The sequence below is a fragment of the Abramis brama genome (assembly GCF_963993115.1).
Source record: "Abramis brama genome assembly, chromosome: 8".
NCBI classification, from domain to species: domain Eukaryota; kingdom Metazoa; phylum Chordata; class Actinopteri; order Cypriniformes; family Leuciscidae; genus Abramis; species Abramis brama.
The window spans coordinates 23,620,657-23,639,896 of NC_139970.1; the positions used below are offsets into that span (position 1 = coordinate 23,620,657).

A 19,240-nucleotide genomic window follows, 5' to 3' on the forward strand; every position below is an offset into this window, starting at 1 on the left:
AGGAGGAGCATAGAAATAAATAATTAAGAGGAAAAAATAAAATAAAAAAGCTGTGTCTTTGTCATCTCACCAAAGCTTCGATACGCAGGAAACATTAAGACTAGATGCTGAATATTCCCAAGTCAAGCTTTGACAAATGACTTTCCCAATCCTTGGAACCACATCCCAAAAAAATCTAGCATTTTACAGATTGCTATAAAAGCATGTTTTGTTTTTATCTCAAAGTAAAAAAGTAACAAAATGATAACGTCACAATTGCCTTTTTATTGTTTTTACTTTGAGTCGGAAACTTGCTTTGACTTACAAAGAACAAATTATAAATTATAAATTTTTATTTAATATAGAAATTTCCATGACTTAACATTTTATTAAATGTCCTTTAATAAACTTTTCTAAACTTAAGTCATAAAAATCATTTGAAACTGAAATTATCCAAACATTCTCTTTTACAAAGTTTGTGAAAAAGTCAGAGATGTGTATTATCTTTAAATGGCACTAAATGGCAATGCAAAAATAATAATTATCTGAAATTATTCGCAGTGGTTTAGACTCTGTAGTAGTCTATAGAAATAGTCACCGCATACAACCAGGGCAGGATGGAGGATGACTTAAAAGTAATTTTATATATATATATATATATATATATATATATATATATATATATATATATATATACATATATATATATATATATATAACTATATACATAGTATAAATATATATAAAAAACAAAGACACGCCATTAGAAATTGCTATGCAAAAAAAAAAGAGCTACATTTTACTGCTTTCTAGAGAAAGACAGTCTATAATTTTGACTGACTTACAGATGTTTCTGCAAACTAAGTTGGAATAGAAATAAGTATTTGAAGTATAAAAAAGTTACACACTTCACCTTCAAAGCAGAAGACATATTGTATGTTATCAAGAACTGCTCAAGTATCTTTTCTAAAAACCACTCATTGTCACGCAACACACGCTGTCACACAATGTGTTTATTTAGAGCATCTGCCAGCTTGCTATTCAGTCATGTTTTTCTTTTCTGCCATGTGCAAGCATGTGTGTGTGTATGTGTTCTCATTACACACACAGTTAAAGTGCGGGCTGTGAAGTCACGGCTATTGATTGTGATGGAAAGCTGACAGACAGCGTGTCCCACTGCGCTACATTAACATGATGCTATGTAAGCATGATCATGACTGAGCGATTGACTTCATATAGAGGATCCAGCTTTACAGCGCACATGCCACTTCAACATTCACTCTACTCCACTTGAGTGAGTACATTTTCCTGTCACTGTGTGAGCTCAAGTGTGAGTTTGCATAATGCTTGTGTGTATGAAGCAAAAAACAACAGAATATTTATGATGTCATAAATATGACGTGTTGCTGACAGTAAAAATACACTGCATGAGTACAAATATACTATATATGCAAATACGGTGTCAGAAATTTACTTTGACATATGAAAGATTTGTCCCCTGCCTGGTGTGTATTGTGGAAACTGTGATATATATATATATATATATATATATATATATATATATATATATATATATATATATATATATATATATATATTTATTTATGTATATATTTATGTATATATATATATATTTTTTTTTTTCAGGTTTCTTTGATGAAAGAAAGTTTCAGCATTTATTTGGAAAAGAAATCTTTTGCAACATTATATGTGCCAGATTTACTAATAGCTTATATATATTTATTTATATTATATTATATTTATTTACTAATATATATATTTACTAATATATATATTAGTAAATAAATATAATATAATATAATATAATATAATATATATATATATATATATATATATATATATATATATATATATATATATATATATATATATATATATATTTTATCTTCTTTCTTTCCCCTCAAACTGTGTATGTGGTCTTACCAACTGATTTTACTGTAGTGGTCTTGATGGCGGATTCGTCTCCAATCTGTTGCCAAATCCAGTCTGGTGCAGTTCCACTCTGGGACCACTCGGTGGCGCTGCATCTGTACTGGCCCTCGTCTGTGGGGAAGGCATTATACAGGAACAGGGTGAATGTGTCGGGCCGAACCCGCTCCACCCGAATCTCTCCATAGCTGCTGCGCTCCCTAAAAGTGGGCCCAGGAGTGAACATGCCCTCACGATCCACAGAAGCCACGTTCACGGCAGGACCCGCGTCCTCCTTATCCGTCCACTGCCATATCACTGACAGGGGACCCAGAGTGTTGCTCACAACGCAGGTCAGCTGAATGGTCTCCCCCTCCATAATCTCTGAAGAGTTACTGGATAACGACACAGTGATGTTACTTCCTATGAGAGACAGACAAACAAGAGTGGAATTAAGACATTGTTCTTTGGAAACATGACAGTTTATCATGATAATTGTAGAGTAAATTTACATTATATATGAGTAAATTACTCATGACAAGCTGTACAAGAAACTCCACAAATTATCATTGGGTGAAAATTTAAAGTACTTTTAAAGTCCTCCTGCACAGCACTCAATAATTTTATCCCTTAAAACGCATCTTTACAAATCAAAATGACATATTTAAACACATTTTATGTATTGCTCTCTAGAACGTCGGATAACTGTAATTATGATTACCCTTTGGCTTGACTATGTTATCAAACAGCTTATATTGCTAATGGTACACAATCCATGTTCCCGTTCACCATCAGCCAGACAATTGCCTTCTAAAAATCAGCATCCTTAGAAATGCTACAGCATCCTTAGAAATGCTACAAACAAAAGTCAGTGGAAAAAGACATATACTTCATCATAACATCATATTCATTCTTCACCACATTTGCTATATGTACCCAAATTTTCCTGTCCTTTATTAAAGGTTTCTTGTGCTCACTGTTAAAATTCCCACAGAGCATGGTAGGAATGATAGAAAAAACCCTGCCCCGCACGTTGACGGGATTGGTTGCAGTGACGGTAGGAAACAGGTGGTTTCAAACCGCGTTTTTGAGACTCTCTTTGGTACACTGCAGTTTTAAGGAGAAAATACATGGCAATGTCGTTGACTGATGTATTTACACATGGTTTGTCTTAAAGTATATTAAAACACCACATAGAGCACATATAAGCTAAATTAAAAAACTTGATTTTCACCACAGGGAAAGTACACAAGAACACCATTTTCTGTGTATGCATTAGGCGAGCAACCCCATCTTACTTGAATGAAGAAAGCAGGTTACCAATAGATTTAATTAACAAATTAGCAATACATTTGTATCATCCGCTTAGTTTCTTTAGCCCAATTGCAGGCTGGTCAAGCTAATGCACATTCTAGAGCAATATGATGAGGTGATTCCTTTACTAATGAGGCAACAGGTTCATTTTAACGGAAAGGTCAGCACTTCAGTTTCTCTCATTAATTTACCACTGCAGATGGATGCTGATAATACCTGAAGCAAAAACACACAGTTCCAGTTCTCCAACAGGTTCCTTTGAGTTCTACTGGACAGTGTATTTTTTCATTCATTTTTTTCACATTCTTCATTAAAGAGTTGTAAGACATGAACTAGCCACCCAGATGAATCACACACTACCAGACTAGATTCAAAGCAATAAAAAATTAAAAGTCAGAAAAAAAGTACTGTAAACTGTTTTCCATTTATATTTTGAAATGTAATATATTTCTGTGATACCAAGATTAAGAGTATAGAAAGAAGAAATTTGCAATGGTTTATGGGAGTGGGCAAGTTTAATGGGCTATGGGTAGTGCATCTCTTTAATTTAAAGAATTATTTTTGATTGAAGTTGAAAGTGGCTTCTACAAAACCTTTCATTAGATATGAAAGGTTTATACTGTATCTTTTTGTGGCGCTCTACAGCAGGCAAGGCCTCAGACTAGCAGGACTTTTAGAGTAGTTTTCTCATCAAGAGGTCTAGAGCCTGAGAGATCTTGTAAGTATGAGTGTAGATCAAAGCCTTCATAGACATCTCCAGAGTTCTCGACAGGGATTTCACACCACCACATCCCTATAAAAGCAGTGTGATAAAACAAAAAATAGGACTTTAAAGAGACAAAGTTTGCACCCTTCCCATGGGTCACCCGAGCCTCCCTTCAGAAAGAGGCTGTAGCAGAACTTCTTGAGAAGAAAACCGCCATGACCAATCGGGCAAGGAACACAAGAGGCTTTGAATTTATGCATAACAAAAGCGAAACATCTGGGGATGAAACCTCTTCAATTGCTAATGTGCTCCTTTTCTCAGAGGACATGAAATAGAAGTTTACACAATGATCAGCTGGAGTATAGTACATGTACCGTCACCCAACCTAGTCTCTCAGTCTTGTGTATTGTCTGAAAGACCTACTTAGATAGTTGGTGTGGCCTTGATCATAGAGAGAGAGAGAGTGTGTGGGTGAAGAAAGGGCTGAACACTGTGTTGTCTTGATTCCATGCTGTAGCTATCAATCTACTGCTCTAATAACCCTGCACAAATCTCTGTGCAGTTATAGTTTTAGTTATGGTGTGGACACTGCTTTTTTAAAACTTTTGTTATAGACATCATCCTGGATGAGAACAAGCCTGTTCATCCAAAAATGACAATTGTATCAATTCACCTTTATGTCGCTCCAAACCTGTATGATTTTGTTTTCTGTGAAAGATAAAATAAGATATTTTAAAGAAAGTTTTTGTACATACGATGAAAGTCCATGAGGTCTAAGACAACAACATTGGACCCCATTGCCTTTCATTGTATAGACAAAAAAACACCAAGACATTTTTCATTTATGTTCCACAGAAAAAAATTAGTTATACATGTTTGGAACAATGTTAAGGTTAAAGGGTAACTCGCCAAAATGCAACCTAGGGATCGACTATTTTTGACTGTCAAAATGCTGGTGGACACAGCTACAGTGAGTTGTTCAAAATCTTTCTTTTTAGTAAACTCTGTGTACACAAACAATGTTCTCAATGCTTGAGTTCATGTGATACTTCATGTGCCCTGGTGATACTTCGAGCAAAGTTTCATGTTGTGTCGAGCCTTCTTGGTGTTTTAAAAATAGCAATTTTTGATGCTATCATAGAAGTGCCCCAAGCACTCCCATTCAAAAGGCAATTTGACCGAAAACGAAAATACGGTCAAACTTAAAAGTTGCCGTTTCCATTCTAATTACGCTTTTAAACAAAAGTTTGCCTCGGGTAGATTAAAGCCTGGAACACACCAAGCCGACGGTTGGCCGTCGGGCAGTTTTTGTGTGTCGGCCGACTAAGTTTCCTCAGTGTGTTCCGCACCGTCGGCTGAAATTGTTCCACGTCGGCTTTTTTTCGGCCGATTCAACATGTTGAATCGCCGTCGGTGAAAGAGGGAACTCTGTTCTAATGTTACGTCATCTTACTTGAGTGTTCCTTGGCGAATATTTCAATATTAACACGAGAGGAGTGGAATAAAGAAAGTGTTTAGCAGGATTGATATTCAAAATGGTAAGCACGCACAGCTTTGTTTACGGTTTGTGTATCTGCAGCCGGCAGCGTCGGTTTCCCTTTTTGAATGACGAATATATCTGCAGAAATAGACAGTTGTCTCATTTACACGCAGGCGCAGAACGCGCATTCTAGCTAACAGTCGGCAGTAGTTCTCTCGGTGTGTTTAAGTGCAGCTTTTTACCCCGACGCAAGGCGACAGCACAGTCGGCGTTCATCAGCACTAGTTCGTCGGCATCGGCTTGGTGTGTTCCAGGCTTAACAAAAGACCCTAGGTTGCATTTTGGTGAGAGTTACCCTTTAATAAAAGATGACAGAATTAGAATTTTTTTGGGTGAACTTTTGATTTGAAGTCCCCCTATGGTGAAAATTAAGCTTTTAATGTTGTTTATATGTCTATGTGGTGTTTTTAATATGCTTTAAGACAAACCATGTGCAAATTCATAAGTCAACACTATTGCTGAGTATTTTCTCTTTAAAACTGCAGTAAAATTGCTGTTTGAAATTGCTGGTGTTTCCGACGTCACAAACTACCTTGTAACCAATCACGTGAACGTGTGATAATCAACAAGTAGACCTCTGAGCTGGTGTGAGTGAGTGGAGGTGCATATAATTTGCATATTTATAGACACCGCATATACTAAATGCGGCAAGGGTGTAGAGTTACATTCAAGCTATTTTAAGGCAAGGGAAAAAAAAAAATAATAATAATTTTGGTGATCAAAGATGAGTTTTAAGGGAAACAATTATTGACTACAGGGGGACTTTCAGAAGGAAATTGCCACTATCATATGAGAGGACCAATTACGGTTTCTTGATGTAGCCTTTATTAAGGTTCTTGTAGAAACTTGTACCGTAGGTCCTTTTAAACCCTCTAAAAGCAGATCCCCTGGGGAGAAGGAAGGATTTCCCTCAACCTATAGAGTCTGATAGGACCGTTGCTGAAAAGGGCTGATTCGGGTGGCCAAGGTCCAAGCAGAACAGATGTATTCTTACTAACCTTTGATTAACCTCCTCTCCCCCATCTAGCTCTCATCAACTCATTGAGCCCAGTTGTGATTTCTTTGCCTGGGCACAGTCACATCCACCTTGGGGATCAAGTCTGTGCTGATGGCGACGGTATTCCCACCATCATTTCATGCTTGTTAGACTTGGCTTTTCGAGTTGCTCTCGCTTGAAATGCAATGCTATTTCAAGGGCTTTCAGGACTCCACAAAACGAGTTGTGAAAAAATGCTGTGCATTAAACAATTTTATACAGTCCTGTATTATCCACTCACAAGCGCAGTGTCAGGGCAGCTACTCTGAAAGTGCAGCTTAGTATATAAACAATAGTAAAGCTACCCTTTCAAACAGAACTCTTTTGAAGGTATTTAATTGGGCATCGTCTTATTAAATAACTAGCATGATCATCAGATGATCATTTTTTTTTAATAATCGGAGTAGCATTTACACTACTGTTCATATGTTTGGGGTCCAAAAGCCTCTTATGCTCACAAATGTTGCATTTATTAGATCAAAAATGTATTAGATAAAAAATTATGTAAAAACAAGAATATTGTGAAGTATTAGTCCAATTTAAAATAACCATTTTCCATTTTATTATTCCTGTGATGGCAAAGCTAAACACATACACACACACACACACATACATACATACAGTGTTGGGGAAAGTTACTTTGAAAAGTAATGCATTACAATATTGCACTACTCCCTTAAAAAGTAACTAATTGTGTTAGTTACATTACTTTTATGTTACTTTTTCTCACCTCTTCTGGGTGTTTTATAACAAAAAAAGTGCTATTTTTGGCCAAATGTAAAGACCCTTTCACACCAAAAGTGAAATAATAAGCCTCAGGCTGAAGGAAGTGCAAATTCACTCCTGTATAGTAGAGGGCAACGCTCAAACAAACCTTTCAGCTCTGTTGCCATTCTGGGTAACGGAAGAATAGGACGCAGGAGAAAAAAATATAAAGTCATTTTTGCTTCAGCAGCAAGTACATTGGTCAATAAACTGATTAAACGCATAAAATATATGTTTTATTAAACATTTAATTTTTGGAGATTTGCATAGTCTGATTTTCCATTTGGCTGATTTTGCATTTGACTGATTTTATTCATTTGGAGGAATACTGAATCTTTTTTGTGCAAGTGAGATGAGTAAATGTACACTCACATTTAGTCTAGAACTACAATAACCATCATGTTTACACACGACGCCTCTGCACTTTTCTCAACAATGGGACAGGAGAGCTGTCAGTCAATAAATGGGAAAACAAAGTAACTCACGTTACTTATTCGAAAAAGTAACTGAGATATTTTGTTGTAAATTTTAAAAGTAATGTATAACTTTACTAGTTACTTGAAAAAGTAATCTGATTACGTAACTCAAGTTATTTGTAATGTGTTTCCCCAACACTGTATGTATATGTAACCTAGATTTTTACCCATTACTCCAATATTACTAGCCATGTAAACCTCTATACAAACGTTCTGTCAGATTATTTGATGTACATTAACAAGCTCAAGTACTGTAAAAAAACTCAACTTCTAAATCCCATGCCAACACGTTTTTCATGTTTTGACAGGCTTTTATAATGAGCTGCATTTTGAAAGTTATCAGGATTTTGTTGTTGAAGTAAACACACACACATGACAAAAACTGATGTAGCATTCAGTCACACACACTCCTTACAGGAAAAGCTTTGCTATTTTGAAAACAGTACACTACTGTCATTTTTTCTCCCATTTACTTGGTCTGTGCACTATGAGAGAGCACCTGGCACAAGAACTAAAAAACAGCAGACAAAATATTGGTTGATACTGAGTGTATACTTTAGAAAGCATCAGCAAGAATAAGTAGAACTTAAATGGCAGTTTGCCTCCACAATATTACTAAATCAATCTCTGAACGCTCTACTTCTTTTAAACTGCTAGCTTATAAGCTAAACTAGATCAGAATAATGTACATGTTGTACATCAGAAGTGAGGCCGAAAGGTTCATAATTTCATTTAATAAGCGAGCTGTTGAGAGGTATCAGCCTACTACTCTAGGGGCCAGTTAGAAACAGAGGGCCGATGAAGAACTGTGATACTCACTCAGAGGGGTTACAGTGATCTGAACGTTTCGGGACCGCTTGCTGCGGTCGATGAAATCTCCAGTGGGGGTCTTTTCCCGCTCCGTCACTCTGCAGATGTATTTCCCAGAATCCTCCGGCAGTAGCCGCTGCAACTTGAGCAGGTGGATGGAGGGGCTCTCTTTGCGCACGGTCAGGAGGCCGGACGCTTCTCGCTCCACATAGTTGGGTCCCAGTACGGGCACGGCGCTGGGCCCGATCACGGCTACGGGTGAGCTGCTGAAGACCCACGACACCGAGAAGAAGCGCTCTGGAACATTCTGAGCGTCAATGGTGCAGCGGAGCTCCAGCGGCTCACCAGCCGTGTAGGCCCGGCGCTCGGTGTTCACCTGGATACTAAAGTCCCGATCTGCGAGAGAAAGAGAGAGAAAAGATGATTTAGCCATGACAAAAAAGTCCACATTAGACTAACTTCAAACCGACACACATCAAACGCAAACGAATCCTCATTTATAGGACTAATTTTCTTATGATATGCAGTTTGCGCGCCTCATCAGTAAAGCACTTTCTTCACTTCATTTGGCTTCTTCAGAGGTGATTGCCCCTGGGCTCTAATTACTACAACACACTTCCTGAGAAACACTCTAACTACATAAGTACATGGCACTGACACAGAGACAGGACTCAGGAAATGTACAAGGGGGGATGATGATGTGTGTTTTTACATGCAGTCATTATTTGCGTTTCACGCTGTGCACTGCTCTCCAAAATAACAGCACAGTAAACAGGCCTGTGCTAAAAGAGGAATTCACAGATCACAGGGAAACAAAGGCCAGTGGCTGTTTTTCCTTTTCTCCTGTGGTACTCAAGCAGCATGATGCTCCATTAGGGCATTACTGCCCGCCTGAATGGAGCCGGTCTGCGTATTAGGACTAAATCAGCACGCTTCAGACAGATTAATTAGCAGTGGAGATGAAGAGCTGCACATGGAAACGAATGGAAAATCAGCATGATACATTAGGCGAATACATATACCCCTGTATTCTAAATCAGTCTGTTGTGGAAGAGAGGTCATCCAAATCTAAATTATGTCTGTGTTTGTGAGATAACTGCTGTTTGACTGATTTCTTTTTTCAATGGGCATTAATTAGGGTTGGGTGATACACTGAATATTCAAATTAAATTGTGAATGAAGCAACATTTGCAAGGATTTTAATGTAAAGTTAAATGATTAAATAACTTAAAAGCTACATGACATTTCTCACTAGCAATGTAATAACGGCTCTGTTCTTGGAGCAGATAAACTTACAGTTTCGCTATTAATAAAAACGCTGCTTTCTTTCTCTAATAACTGCATTAATAACTGCATTAGGTCTCCGTTACTAGCTCTAAAATGACGTTTTGGAAGTAGCAATGGAGGCTTGGGATTAAATGCGTAATAAATTAGTCCTACATACAAGAGCATTTTAAGGACAAGAACCTGACAAATCTCTTGAAATGCAACATCTGAAGAATGTTTTGAGATGTGGTAACCGTAGTACAAGTGGATTAATTGACTCCGGGCTGTTGAATTATTAGAAAAAGAATGCACACCCGAGGTGTAATGGCTCAAAAAATACTCTACCATTTATGGGCAGTATAAATTTAAATATTAATATGAATAATTGTATTGTTATTGTGTGCAATGCATTAACATTATCAAAATTAACAGTAAAGACAGTAAAATGTGTATATTTCAAATTTAGATTTCAAATAAATACTATTCTTTTAAACTTTCTAAAATAAGTATTATTATAAAAAAAAAAAAAAGCTGCACAACCATTTTTAACATTGATAACAAAAAAAATTATTGAGCACCAAATCAGAATGTTAGAATGCTTTGCCATACAGGAAAAACATATATTTTGAAATATATTAAAGTAGAAAACACTTCAACAAATGCACTCTGGTGAGCATAAAACATTCAAAAATCTCACTGAAGCCAAACTTTGGAACAGTACTGTAATTATTTCATAATAAACAAATGTGATAATAATATATAAGCACTGAAAAAAGGCTGGAAAATATTGAGTTTAACTATCTTGCCCAACCTTAATGTACGTGCATTTTGCGCATATGAGAAACAGTCATGCAGCAATCATCAAGGGCGTTCACTGATCAAGGACCCACTGTACTGTGTAATCAAAGCCAAAAAATGTAAGGGAGATGGTATTGCAACAACAACAATAAAGAGATCAAAAACAAAAAATATTTCCGCTTTAAAAATAAATCTTGAATTATTCAGCAAGTAATTGTACAAATAATCCCGCAGTTTGCAGTGATGTTTCAGCTTGCTCGACAGCTCAGAGAGGGAGACAGCAAGAGTACACTAGTTATACTTCATAATTTCTCCTCCATGTGCCCTAAAAGAGATGATTGACAGACAGGAGTACAAAAGTGCTTTGTACGAAAGTCGCACAAAGTAACTATGTTCCCAGAACCCAAGACCTCAGGGGTTGGCAACTTATTAGAATCTAATTATGAAGACGTTCTACCTCCTTTTACAGCTTTGTTATAGTCAAGTACAGTACAATAGGATGATTGTGGACAAATGTGGCATTCATAAGGAGAGGGATACTCTCAAAGAATTCTCACATGAATAAAGAATTTAGAATGGGAAGGAAATGTCAGGATTGAGGGTTCACAGCATGAATGACGCCATTAGATTTGAATTTAGTATGCACAATAGATTTGTATGACAGCTAACTAGAGAGAGAGAGAGAGAGAGAGAGAGAGAGAGAGAGAGAGAGAGAGAGAGAGAGAGAGAGAGAGAGAGAGAGAGAGAGAGAGAAAGAGACAATTGTGTTGCGACGGAGCGGTTATAACTGTGGTAGCTGGAAGGGGGCTGTATGAACAAGCTGCTGTATGGGATTCGCTGCCAAAAGCTTTGTCACAAAACGAGTCCATCGATCTGTTGTAGTATGTGCTTCAATGAGCCGTCTGATGTCCTATTAATGCTTACCGCACAACTTCTGTTTTTTCCCCCACAGTTCACCAGAGCAATAAACACATTAACAGACAGAAGAGAGAAAACACACAAACGTTTACACGTTATGAACATGACATATGGTGTGCATTGAGCTGGTGTCAACATAAATATGCAAAATGGAGTAATCACACATGACCGAGCACGTAATCGCGTGGCTCTCTTCTCCAGCTTTGAGCTTCCCTGCTGGAAAATCCAATTTAATGTGTTTTTTTGGAACATGGTTACTGGTTTCTAGCTGGACCAAGTTGGCTATTGGCCACCGTGCTCCAAAAACCAGCTTGAGCATCATGACCAGTTGTTAACTGGTTTGTTGTTGGTCCAAACTGGTGTACAAGCTAATGACCAGCTAGAAAACACAGCTACTAGCTGAAACCAGACTTTTCCGGCCAATCCAGCCCAGTCAATTCAGTCAACTAAAAATGAAAATACATAAACTGTCTCAAATCCCACAAAAAAAGACCCACCCAATCACTCCTGCACAGACAAGTGCACTTTCAATTGTGCCTAACAGGACAGAACCCAGTGAGCATCTTGTCTAGCTAGAAGGGGACTTGGACACAGCCAGCTAGAAAAGGGGATTACAGACAAATCTGTCTTCTCTCGTCTCAGTGTTGCTCTTGAAATGCTCTCTGGAATTTCTAATGGGAATCTCAGTCAGGTGAAGCCTAGCTTGCATACTAAAGGATCAGGTCGTAATGACTTCACCTTGAAAATCCATTAAATATTTGTTTAAAAAACAACATTCTAATAAAGTTCCCAGTGTTTTTAATGAACCCTTCCTGTATGCAATTTCCAGCATCTTTTAAAGAAAATGTGAGCTGTAACAAACTCACAAAATCATTATGTGTATTTAGTTAGTGTTGTTTGTTAGAAACTGGGACGCTTGACCGGAAGGTGCTTAAGTTGTATTAAAACAAATGACTATCTCTAAAGGCTTTCAAAGACCATTTACTGTAAATGGCTCCACATTCTGAAACTTTGAAAAAGGCACTTACCAATAAACATGATAAATGGGTTTATTATAAGCAACTGATTCAGTTCACGGTTTCAAATCCACTTTCAGCTCTGTTAAAAGTCTTCTCTGATGTCCACTCAGAGTCAAGGATTCTTGCACCAAAACATTGGTTATTTAGTGTTACATGACCATTTTTCACTCTCTCTGAAGCGGAATGCATTTTGGTACAGTACCTTTAAGACTTCACAAGATTTTACAATTGACCCTTCGCAGGGAGTTTGATTGACAGGCGATCTGACCAATCATACTCCGCCATCCGCCGAATCAGCCATTTTTGTCTGACACAGCAGTCAGGAGAGTTAGTAGATTAACGTTGGAGGACTTGAACTTGAAAAACTGTGTACTGACGTCTTTCCGCGGTTAAAACAACATTCCTTCTTATGTTCATTCATGTTTATTTGATGCTATAAATTAACTAGAAGGAAGAGATGATCAGTTCACGAGCAGCTTTAACTGAGGCTCTACAGTGATCTGTCATGACACATTAAAGAGCCACAAAACAGTATTTATTGCTTAAATTTCTTTAAAAAAAGACCAAATTTGAAAGGTGAGACTTTGTTTCACATCAAAAGTAACCTGGTCTGTCAGCGCGTTTTCAGTGTCCTCTCTGCTCCGCGATGTATTTTTCACTGCGTGAGAACATGGTGTGGTGTGAGAGCGGCATGGCTTGTCAGACATAGCAACAGTAACTAAAGGGGGCGGGTCTTTGCGAACAATTGGATAGACTACAGATGTAGTTAACATTGTTAGGGTGGAGTCACATTTACCATTGCTTGCAATCTGCTTACAAAATATAGTCGTTTCAAAAGAAATCCATGTGAATGGAAGGTTCACGCAAGGGTGGAAATGTTCCAGAAGCAGATTTTGCTCAAGTTGATCATGCAAATTCACTGCTGACCAACAGAAAGCTGCTTGATTTTAAAGTGACTTCTGTATGAGTGGTGCTTCATACATTGCTACACTATTTACAATTGACCTTTTTTGCCCAAATTGCAGCAAAATGTGTCCATAACTTTAATAATCAGATTGGCCAAAATGTTGAATATTGAATATGCTTTTAATAATTAAATTTGGTGGTCGAATGTTAAAAAGCCCATGATTGTGACATAGGGTCCAGGACGGTTTCTGAATAACCTTTAGAGCTTAGCTTCAGTAAATGGTCTGAGCAGACTGGGAAGAGAGCTATACATTGTATTTCAGACTTTTATTCCAAAGGAGCAAGGAAAACTCTGTTTTCCCCAATAACCTTAAAGGAATAGTTCAGCCTAAAAATATGATATTTAGATTTTTTTTTTTTGGTCCAATTGAAGTCAGTGGTTGTTTTTTTTTACCAAAATTCTTCAAAATATCTTCCTTCATGTTCCTCAAAACAAAGTCATATGGGTTTGGAGCAACATTTTTTTGGGTGATATACCCAAACTCCACTTACAGTCAAGGTATTTAGTGTTACATGACCATGTAACAAGAATAATTGATCACGTGAGCTGAAGGGAAGCGGATGAGTCTCCAATCTGTCTCCATGAGGAGCTTATCTGGTCTGCATTCATCGCACCCTGATCCTACACACAAATCACATGCATTAGACTCGGTCCCCATCTGCAGCCTGGCTCTGTGGAGGTGCCCTTGGGAGACAGCCATCCAACATCCACACCCTAAAATCACAACCTGTCCTCTCCTCGTCCAATCCACCCACCCCTGGGACTCTTGACCAATAACAGGGCTGAATTAACATGCCACTCGCAGCTTCCGTCCCGAAACGTGTTTTATGAGGAGGTGTGCTGTCACCTCCCATTCTCATCAAACCGCTGGGCCAGCGTGCTTTGAGATTGAGTTACTGCCCTGTGTTCAGTCAGTCAGAGAGAGACAGCGCTCATGTCTGCTGTACATGCTGTCTTATGCTCAGGATGGAGCTACGGCTCTGTAATAAATTGGAAAGTAATGGACTAAAGCCAGAGATGAGGGTGGTATTTTTCAGCCCCAGCCTCTGTCCCATGAAATATAGCTATTCTGGAGAAGGGGAGAGAGAAAAAGTTCAGATCTATGACACCCTCTACATTGTGTTAAAGAATATCTCACATAATATGACAGCTGTGAGACAGTGCAAAATTTAGTCATTATTGATTGAGAATCAAACTTGGTGCTATAGAGACGTGCCACGACAGGTTTGACCAGTGATATCAAACATCATCAGTTCTAAAGGCCAAAAGCCTGGCACAGTGTCTAAAGGTGCCATATTTGCTTTGACAACAACTGAAAGGGATAGGTAAAGGTGCAGTATGCGATTTCTCAAAATCGTTGTTGAACACTGTTAATATTCGAAATCAACCGAAACAAACACATCCTTCCCTTCATTGCTCCACCCCCAAAATGCACGAACATGCAATGCAAGAGTTTCTCTTTAATCATTGCAGAAGCAAAGCAAAAATATTTGTGAAAAATAAAGCAAAGATGGTGAACAAATGACATAGAAGCACAAAAAAATAACATACAGCACAAGAGTACAAGCAAGAGTACATACAAGCAAGTACATACATGTACAAGATTACATACAAGCAAGAGTTCGTTGTTAGACGTCAGCCGCACACCGGCTCCAGACATGACGCTCAAAACCAATGTTACTCGCGTATGGAGCAGAAACAATGCAACCTCAGCGTCTGTTTTCAGGCGTTCCTGCTTAGATCTCTCCAGCACTGGAAAGCTTTTCTAATATTAAAATGGGTCCTAGAGCTCTTGTCTGATCATAGCCATTTTTTTCCAGTGATATTCCTCTGAGCTTTCTCTTTTGTAATGTCTCTCAGCCATATCTCTTTCTAAAGTCTTTCTTCAAATCTCCCTCCTGCTCAGCTCACTCTCTCTCCTCTCCCATCATGACTGGACACGCCCCCTACAGCTGATTGGCTACAAGTTTGATGTGGTATTTTTCAAAAATTCAAACATTTCATCCAGAATTGAAAGTTGTCATCATTTAATCACCCTTATGACATTTATTTCTAATGTGGAACACAAAATATATACAGTATATATACATTTTGAATATGTTGCACTGTCTTAAAGGGATAGTTCACCCAAACATTTTAATTCTATCATCATTTCCCCAATCCCAATTCTCTGTCTTACCCCTTCCCCTTCCCCCTCCCCCTTAGTTTTGCACGTTCACGTGAGAGTGCAAAACTAAGGGGAAGGGGTAAGACAGAGAATTGGGATTGGGCCTTACTCTCCATCATGTTGTTCCAAACCTGTATGACTTTGTTTTGTGGAACATAAAAGACCTTTTGAAGAATGTTGGCAACCAAACAGCTTTAGTGACCACAGACTTCCATTGTTTAGACAAAAAACACTGAAATATTATCCTTTCTTTCTTTTCCCTCTCATTCTGTACTATGTTCACTTTCATTGTTCGGACAAAAACAGTTGAAACATTTTTCAAAATACCTCCTTTGGCGTTCCACAGAAGAAACAACATTGTGAGTTTGGAATGACTTGAGGGTGAGTAAATGATGACAGAATTTACATTTTTTCCAATTAAAAATGTTGGTCATCAAGCAGATGTCAGCCATTGGTGATTACTCAACTGATGGGTTGGTGTCATATGAGTCGATGCGGCTGGCTCATTACCTGATGCTAAGAGACCACTGAGACTTCATTACGCACTGCTCGGTGATAACCCTCATGATACTCACAATATCAATGAGTGGAGTGGACATGTGAGAGCCAATGCCTGCTCTGTCCTCTATGACAGGGAGTTCAATGTTAAGAGGATCAGCAACCACGGCTCAGGGACTCTGGTAATGTGCTTAATTTTAGATAGTGATCAGCTCACAGGGCATATTGAAGCATTTCTGCAGGGAAGCAGAGTCATGCATACCCTGTTTTACAGAGCAAGGTAACCATAAGCATGACATGTGCACATTTGTGGAGGAAAGTTTTTGAAGAAATCATCACCTTAGTTAGAGCAAACACTATGTTTAATTTATATAAAACACTAAATTTTCTTTATATGTATTATAATCAAAAACAAGATTGTGGGTGAGTAAGGGTGAGTAAATGATATCAAAATATAAATATTTGGGTAATTATCCAGTCTTAGTTCATGTATAATGGTCCAATTTCAGAGTTGTTTGTCCAATGTAAATGTTTTGGAAAGATTTGTGTTCTATGTTTCATCAGCTGATCGAATGACACCCAGATACACAATACATATCCTTCAAGAATCACAAATGGAAGACCATTTTTTTTGTAAATTGTTCATTAACCATTCTTATGTTAGTTCACATAAGACTGAATTTATGCACAGTATATGCAAATTCTTTCACATTTCATGAATGAGGCCTATTGAAACCATCATACAATACTTCTATCCCTCATAGACTCATTTTTATTCATATCACTTTAAATATTATGTCTACTTTGTCTAGGCTAATTTCTTCACACTTAAAGTCTTCACACTTCTTTTTTATATTTTCAGCCACATTCCCACAGCAACTGAATGTGGCTCAAATATGTGCTTTTCCACCTCTGAGAAGAAAACAATGCTTTTCTTTACAAACACCTCTTTTATTCAATGTGTTAAATTAAATAAATCTCAGTGTATAACTAGCAATTAGGATCTGAAAGAGCAATTTCCCCCTGAAAGAGCAATCGGAAAGATGCTGTGTTGGACCCCCCACCCCCCACCCCCCCACCCCCCTCACCTGTGGGCTGAACTTTGACAGACGTCTTCTCTGACTCCATCCGGGTCATGGCATACCAGGAGCGATCCGGGTCCTGGATCCATTCAGAGGCCTCGCAGTAGAACTCTCCCTGGTCTGTGGGCTGCAGTTTGTAGATGGTGAGACGGTAGGATGTGGCGCTGATCTTGTCTAGCCGCAGGTCACCTGAAGATAGACGTTGGCGGTACTGTCCCCCCGGCCGTAGAACGAAGTCCCGTGACAGAGTGACCAGATCACGTGGACCAGAATTGGGGTCATCAGCAGGACGTAGGTACCAGCCCACAGACACGTGAGTATGTTGGGATGTCTGACGTGTGACCTCACAGCTCAACTGTAGAGTGTCGCCCTCCACTTTCGAGAAAGTTTGAGCAGTGGCCGTCACTGTCAAAGAGTCTGGGATCACTGTGGACGAAACCAAGGGATGAGGTTAGTTTGAGAGTAGCGTTCATGAACAACAAAACACACCCTTAAAGCCATTCAGTCCATGTCCTATTAACATTTAAACAGGATTCTTTCCTGCAGGGTAGCGCAATCTCAACCCTTTTATTAACTTATAGCCTCCAGAAAAAACAAGCCTCTTTTTGTCCTCAACAACCCCTTACTCTTTTTCTCCCACTATCAGCCTCTGGGTTTCCAATAAAATATGGCAAAAAAAAAAAACAAAAAAAAAAAACAGAGAATAAATAGAGCACAAAATGAAATATGTACATGCTTTCATAGGTCAGAATACTCTGCACAAGAATCTATACGATATATTCAAATTCTGTCTGAAACCGATAAGCCAATAATTATTTTTATGTTATAACCGACAACCAATTAATTACCAGTATCAAAAAGATATACTATTTTGTCAAAAAAATTAATAAAATAAATAAATAAATATAGTAATAATAATGAATTTATATGAAAAATGAATATTCAAGATTACATTTGTTTTTTTTTAATAGTGTTTTTAAATATTAAATATACGTCAAAGGTAATCTAAATGCAACAATAAATGAGCATGCACATACCTTAATTGTATCAAATAATTTTATTTGCATTATTACAATTATAAAAACTATTTAGAATAGTTTGTTTTACAATACAGCTACAGGTATAATAGTAGATAGTTACAGTCAATATGCTTACAGTAACTTAGATCAGTTTTAAGGCACAGGCATTTAAATGTAAATGTATCACCTGCTAGAACACTAGGATTTTTAAGAGCACAAATTAAGTATGCGCTCGTGTACTTGCCTTAAGTATGTTTCTGGTCTTACCCTTATGGGTTTAGCCTACACAGTTTCTCTCTTTCTCTTGTGTGCAGTGCCATAGGCTCACATATGTGAACAACTTGCTGCAGATGCACATGTCATGAACACATGTTTGCATGAAGCTGGGGAAGCATGAAAGAAGAACAGACCCGTGGTCGCAGATAAACCAATATCCAAAGATAGATTTCGTTTTCGTGGACAGCTTGCTATGCTGCCCGAACCCACGCTTGCACACTCCAGCTCAGCAGCAAGGCATTCCAGCACATTTCTGACACCGCGGTTCCATCCTGTAGCGGCGAGCAGACACAACATGATATTCGGCATCCCATTACCGCTAGATGTCTTTGTGCGGTGCTAGCATTGATTAGCACCAGTCAGATCTTCAGCCCGGGAACAGCATCTCACAGGCTGTGAAAAAAACAGCTCTGACATCACTGTGCGAGAAATGGATTTTCGTGACAAACCAAAATCCTGGAAATAAATCTGTGTGACATCTTGCAAACTGCAGCTGCAATATTTATCTGAATGAGGTACTGACAGCTGTCAATGGCTCCAATGCCTCAAGTTTCTTTTTCCAAAAATAAAAAATTAAATAAAAAAAAACATTACAAATCCTGATATAGCAGGCCTTTAGCAAAATAAAAATGAACTTTTGAGTTAATGGAGCATGATGACTATTTGTAGATGTCA

The 19,240-nt window shown here is 38.1% G+C and overlaps 1 protein-coding gene across 1 annotated transcript in view; it reads right to left on the reverse strand.

The window, feature by feature from the left end:
* igsf3 (immunoglobulin superfamily, member 3) overlaps positions 1–19,240 on the reverse strand; it is a 166,122-nt gene that overhangs the window by 43,893 nt on the left and 102,989 nt on the right. Inside the window, exons 3-5 of the mRNA XM_084121611.1 lie at positions 17,277–17,696; positions 8,565–8,951; positions 1,924–2,331 (exon numbers count right to left, since the gene is read on the reverse strand). Coding sequence (XP_083977737.1) covers positions 1,924–2,331; positions 8,565–8,951; positions 17,277–17,696 — 1,215 coding nt within the window. The remainder of the gene's footprint in view (positions 1–1,923; positions 2,332–8,564; positions 8,952–17,276; positions 17,697–19,240) is intronic.